We start from the raw sequence: 6,376 nt of genomic DNA, 5'->3' as shown, positions 1-6,376 counted from the left end.
CTCCTTCGCTGCAAAAGAAAAACACACACATTGTATTACTTTTTTGATCATCCAGAATGAGAAATAGTTACATGATGGCCAACATTACGACAAAATATTTGAAGTACATCAGGAGTGACTTATCTATCTATCAATCTATAGATATCATTTCATAATGTAGATAGATATATTGATGGACAGATACAGTGAAATATAGAGGGCTAGAGAGAGGGAGAGAGGGGGCAGAGAGGAAGAGAGAGAGATACATTACAATATAGACAATGCCTCACCCAGTGGTTAGGTTATAAGACTGTCTCCATCCATCCCATGACCCTTGTACAAACACATCATCTCTGGTCTCCCCGTTCCACGTCAGCTTCACTTCAATACCCCCAACCGCTGCCGTTTCAGCCGCTTCGGTTGTACTTGTGTCGGCATGTTTCGATAACGGTTTCGCAGACATCTCGACTGCAGAAGATGTAATAGTAACTTTAGCCATTTCTTCCGACATCTTGGCGATGGTCGTTTCAATACCTGCGGTTTCAACAGGATCCATTGTTTTGCTTGCAGTAGTTTCCAGAATTTCAGGTAACTGTTTCGCAGGCATGTTGGCTGCTGATGACGTTGCAACTTTATCCGTTTCTTCTGACATCTTAGTGGTGGTCGGTACAACCTCTGCAGCTTCGACAGGGACCATTGTGTCACTTGTTTTAGATGCCAGAATTTCTGGTGACAGTTTCCCAGATATTTTCAAAGCTGACGAAACTGCAACTTTAGCCATTTCGTCTGACATCCTTGCGATGGGCGCTTCAACACCTGCAGTCTCGACAGGGGCTTTTGTTTCGCCTTTAGTTGTGTTCACTGACTTTTCCGCTACTTCTGATGACCCAATTTCAGTCATATTCACTGGAGATGATGTGGAAACGGTACACGTTTCTTCTGTCACCTGAGCGCCACCTAGAACAACGTCTGCTTCCTCTAGTGGTAGTATTTCAATGGCGGCCATATCTTCTATCATCTCCACAATGCTTATAGAGGCCTTGTCAGTTGGTTGGTCTAGTGGTGTTGTTTCGGAGATAGTTTTGTGTTGAATCTTGACAGTAATATCTTGAGCATCCATAGCCATTTTCTCTGTTGGCATCATAGAAATGTCTTCAAACATTTCATCTTTTTCGGTTGTTTTGTCTGTTGGTGGTTTTGCAGAAATAGCTGTATCTTGAATCTTGTCAACAACATCTTGGCTACCCATAACTGTTTCGTCTGTTTCTGTAATGGAAATCTCGAACATTTCAACCTCCTCTTGGATAAGCTTTTGAACGCTTTCATGTGATTCTGGTGGTTTAGTTGTAGCTTCGTCTTCTGAGTTATCAACAACTGTCCAACCGTTGTTCTCCGAGTCGGTTGAAGTTGGGTCTTCCGCTGGTTTCAATTCAGCGGTAATATTCTCCCCAGACTCTTCTATTACGTCTTGAACGGTAGCATCAGCTTTTTCTCCCTGTAGCATGGAGAAATCCATGTTGTCTTTCTGATGCACACCGTCTGAAACAGGCTTTTGAGAGGACATTTTGTCTTCCATGACGACCATAGCCGAGACAACGTCCCCTGTTGTTTCAGCTAACGTTGGAGCTTTTGTGAAATCGTTGTTCTCTTTCGTACACAGATCGGTTGCTTCCAGTGTATCGTCTGGCATGGTCACTTCTAAGGAGATAGTCTCTTCAGAAGTTTCTCCCGACACTTGAAGTATGTTGTTGAGCGTGCGAAACGCGTTCAGCATGGTTGGCTGTAAGAAACAATCTTGAATTAATAAGCTTTAATGTGTCATTTTTTTACTTAGAAAGGAATAATTAACAGATTCAAAATGAAAATTTTCTCAATTAAGACTAGTCTTTACTAGAACAAGTTACATGTACCTTTGTCTCGTCATGGAACCAGTTGTTCCCAGTTCGGAACTTATACTCGTGGAGACCCACCGGCAACGTCAGGGTAACACTCTGCACCTCTCCTTCACTGCAAAAGAAAAAACAAAACACATTGCATGCATTTTTGTTTTGATTGTCCAGGATGAGCTATCTGTCTATCTATATCATTTTGTAACATAGAGATACATGTAGATACAGAGAAAGAGATAGGGAGAGAGAGGGAGGAGAGATGGGAAGAGGGAGAGAGAGAAGCCTTACAATATAGACAAGGCCTCACCTCTTGGTAAGTTTATGAGCTTGTCTCCATCCGTCCCATGAACCCTGTACATACAGAACTCCTCTGCTCTCTCCCTTCCACACCAGCTTCACTTCAGTACCTCCAACCGCTGGAGCAACGTCTTTCACTCTTTCCTCTAGTGTTGATGATGCTTCAGTAGCGGTCATATCTTCCATCTGCTCCACCATCTTTATGTCGGCAATCTTCACTGTGTTCTCTGAAGATGGTGCTTCACCGGTTGCTGTGTCTTGAAGATTGTCAACTACATCCTCGGTAGTCATAACTGTTTCGTCTAATGGCGCTTCTGTAGTAGAACTCTCTTTCAACATTTCATTACCATTCTCAGTCGTTTTGTCTGACGGAGTTGTTTCGATAACGCATGTGTCTTGAACCTTATAAGCAATGCCTTGGGTAGCCACAATTGTTTCGTCTGTCGTTGTCTCTGTTATGGAAATCTCTTCCAATATTTCATCCGCGTGTTGGATAACCTCCTCAACGCTTTCATGTTGTACTGATGCATGAGGTGTGGCTTCGTCTTCTAACTCGTCAACAACGATCCAACCATTGCTGCTGCTTGTTGCTGACGTCGGGGAGGTCATCTCAGGGCAAACCCTCTCGTCTAACCCTCCACAGATGTCTTGTACGGTTGCATCATCTTTCTCATCCGGTAGCGGTATTATTGCGAAATCTAGGTCTTCTCTCGGATGCACAGGCTTTTCAGTTATCTTGTCTAGTTCTGATGTCTCGGTGTAGGCTTTCTGTTCAGTCCTTTCGGTAGAATCTGTGACTGACGTTTGTCCTTCATTTTCTGATAGTGGCACTTTTTCTTTGGAAGCTTCTTCTTCCAAATTCTTCTTTAAATCTTGATGGATACGTCCAGCAGATACAATTTTTCCTGTTGCATCGAGATCACCCTCTTCCTCTGATTTCTCGACAGTTTGTAGAACGCTTTTATATTCGACCATGTCAGCGTGTAGAACCGCCATGTTGTATAACGCAGCCTCCATTTCATTAACATCTTGTTTTGCTGTTTCTATTAGAGCTTTGATATCAGACTTTCTATCGTTGCTGATAAAAACAATATCATCCTTTTCCGTTTGCACTAACGCAAGACTTGGATCGCTGACTGTGGACCCCTCTTTAGTACCATGGACAGGCTTTGTGGCCTCTGTTTCTTGTCCGGTTTGTGCACTGCATTCTGACGCTTTAAGGATTTCTACGTCAACGCTCTCTTGTGTCTTCTTTTTGTCTTGAGATGTTTCATCCTGCCTTTTCGTTTCATACTCTAATTTCGATCCAGGCTCTTCAATATCAACGGTTTCTAGATCAATTTTCTTTTCTATCCTTACACTGACATGAGCAACCTTATTGGTAGACACGTCGTCAGAAACTTTCTTTACTTCTAGGTCGTTTTCTAGGGTTTCGAACTCGTCGGTATCTTGGAATTGCTTTTCTACATCCATAACAGCGATCTCTTCCTGTTTTTTATCCTTTCCCGAAGGAAGGATTTCTAGATCCACCTTTTTCTGTATCTTCATATTGGCATGAGCCACTTTGGATCGCAGGCCTTGAACGAGAGGGCTGGCACTCTCAGGCACTTTCTTTACTTCCATGTAATTGTTATGCGTTCCGAACGCGTTTCGTACCATCGGCTGAAAAACAAGATTTTGAAATCAAACGGAGACAAGAATTGAAGTCACTAGTGTGAATTTCTCTATGTGTTTGCTTCATAATTCACAGATAACAGTGAAGATAACACTCGTTTGAAAGCCACATCATATTTTTTCATGTATTTGTTATAGTCTACATTATGCACTTAAAACATATTTGCATTATCTATCACTTATATATACCTTGGAGAGTGAAAATGGGAGATTTTTAATGTTGTTGTACGTGTACATGTTTTTCAGTCGCTGAGAAAGGTTTTTACTACTTGTCACAAAGGCTGACTGGGATTTCAACTGGTGAATTGAAAATAATTTGAAGTAATTTGTATCGGTGTGATTATAAATACTGATTCTTCGTCAGCAATCTAACATCAGACATCTAACGATAAATAGTTATATGATACCTTAGACTTGTCGCAGAACCATCTCCTTCCTCCTCTGTACTTGTACTCATAGTAGCCACAGGGCAGGTCAAGGCAAAAACGGTTCTCTAACGTTTTCTTGCTGAAAGGGAAAATAATGATAACACGGAACGTTAAGACATATGACGATATTAGATGCATATCTTGAATGATAGAAACGTGTAAAAGTCGGGAGAAGTTGCAATCTACAGAAGAAATCTCCCACAATTTGAAATATGTGTCAATACAAAGAAAGCACGTCCGCCACTTTTGATTCACTCCTGACGTCATTGTACTTCCGGTTTCCATGAAACTCAGCGCTTTGAAGGAGAAATCTAATTAACGTCGAAGAGACTGAAAACTCATGGTGAGTGCTTGTGTCACTCAAATTGAGCAACTATGCATTTAGTCAATACGAGTTTCCCTACCAAGCAATCTCACTGCTTGAAGTATTGACATGCAAAAGCTTTCACGCATAACAATTTGCTGTTATACTAGTATTTGAAACATTGTCCTCTATACCACATATGATTCACACTAGTATATCTAAACGTCTTTTACGTGATTTAATACGTTACTTCCTTTCTAGCTGCCAGTCTCTGCTCCAGTCGTCCCATGACCCGCGGATCACCACATCGTCCGCAATCTCCCCATCCAACACCAGCTTCACGGCAACGGTGTCGGTTTCCTCCGACTGTGGATAAATATTGGTGACAAAAGCATGTATGTGTTGTCAATACATGTATTATTACCAAACGTAATCGACTTGTCCTGTCCGTTTCACAAAAAATCAATTATTTATATGGTACAAACAAATGTCTAACTGGACACAAATATTCTCTTCTTTATAAAGCAGTTAGAACAGAAGAAAGTAGGACGAAAAAGATGTCAGTTTTTCCTCATGCTTACTTCGTATCTCACACTATCAAGCGCGCACACACACATATGTACACACGTTGTGGTAATGGTTTGGATGATAGAAGAGCAGATAATAACACCCTTAGTATATATTATTAAGGTAAAAAATCATTGATCATTCATATATTTTGTGGCTTTGCCATACTTCTATTTCCGTCAAGACCGTCTCACCTTTACTGCACTCGGCGCTCCACCCGGTAGAGGGCGTGATTTTTCTGTTGCTTCCGCCATCTTGATTTGTGACGTTTTGTCACTGTGGGGAAAAAGAATCACCGTATTGTAAAACCCATAATACGTTTATACTGTCTCTAAAATGACCAAAGAATATCGTCTGCACAATTGGTATAACAGTAAAAAACCTTTATCCGCGGGGTAACCTAATAGATATTCGTTGCTTAAAAAATAGGGGCCTTTAGGGATATCAAGTCCACGGACGGTGGATTCAAACTGCAGTATTTTGAAAATATTGCAAGTTGAAACCACTGTTCGTCGGCTTGATATCCCTTATCCCCTGTTTTTTCAAAACAACGGAAAAGGGTGACCCCTCGGATAAAGGTGAACTAGCGTAACAGTTACCAAAGCACTATTAACCGATTCACCATCTGTCTTCTTACAGCAGAACAACGATAGATAGGTTATACTGACCTTATTTAACAATAATAAATGGGTTATACTGACCTTATTGGGTAAAGCCTTATTCATCGGTAAGCACACGTACAGCACGTACAAGTCTCCAGACCTGGAAAAACAGCTGGATATTTTTCTATTCTTATTTATTTGTACAGGGATAACTTTATTATACATAAAACATAATGCATACATTAAAAGGTGCATGAGGGGGGAAAAGTGTAATGTAGCTTTTGAGCTAAGACCTCCTCCCCTATAATAAAATCAACTTCTCATAACAAGCTAAGTAACAAAAGAATATATTTGACTAAATTTCTACATAGATCTATTTTATATTGCCATACATAAAATTGTTATGTCTAGATGTCTTTCTCGATTCATTGATCTTAAGAACATGGTCATGTTCCATAGCAACAAATAAATAAGATACATACACGAGTGTTATCATCGGCAGTAGGTCGTGACCGTGCATTAGAATTAATAGAAAATTCATAGATAATTTACAACTAATTCATAATTAATTTATACCAAGCTAGTTATAAACCAGACTGATGTATTAGTCCCAGGCGTTATTTTGTAGGAAGGTGT

General features: G+C 40.6%; 1 protein-coding gene across 1 annotated transcript; it reads right to left on the bottom strand.

Moving 5' to 3' along the window:
* Positions 1 to 265: 265 nt before the first annotated feature.
* Positions 266 to 5,392, bottom strand: LOC118404356. The gene is made up of 6 exons (XM_035803426.1): positions 5,333 to 5,392; positions 4,822 to 4,937; positions 4,247 to 4,346; positions 2,176 to 3,827; positions 1,890 to 1,986; positions 266 to 1,759 (listed from the first exon to the last, which is right to left on the bottom strand). Exons 1-6 carry the CDS (start codon positions 5,390 to 5,392, stop codon positions 266 to 268), a joined length of 3,519 nt encoding a protein of 1,172 aa, XP_035659319.1.
* Between the last annotated feature and the right edge of the window lie 984 nt (positions 5,393 to 6,376).

Source organism: Branchiostoma floridae, chromosome 17 (genome assembly GCF_000003815.2).
Source record: "Branchiostoma floridae strain S238N-H82 chromosome 17, Bfl_VNyyK, whole genome shotgun sequence".
In the NCBI taxonomy this organism is placed as follows: domain Eukaryota; kingdom Metazoa; phylum Chordata; class Leptocardii; order Amphioxiformes; family Branchiostomatidae; genus Branchiostoma; species Branchiostoma floridae.
The sequence above is the reverse complement of the archived record's forward strand: the minus strand, read 5'-3'. Positions and strand labels throughout refer to the sequence as shown.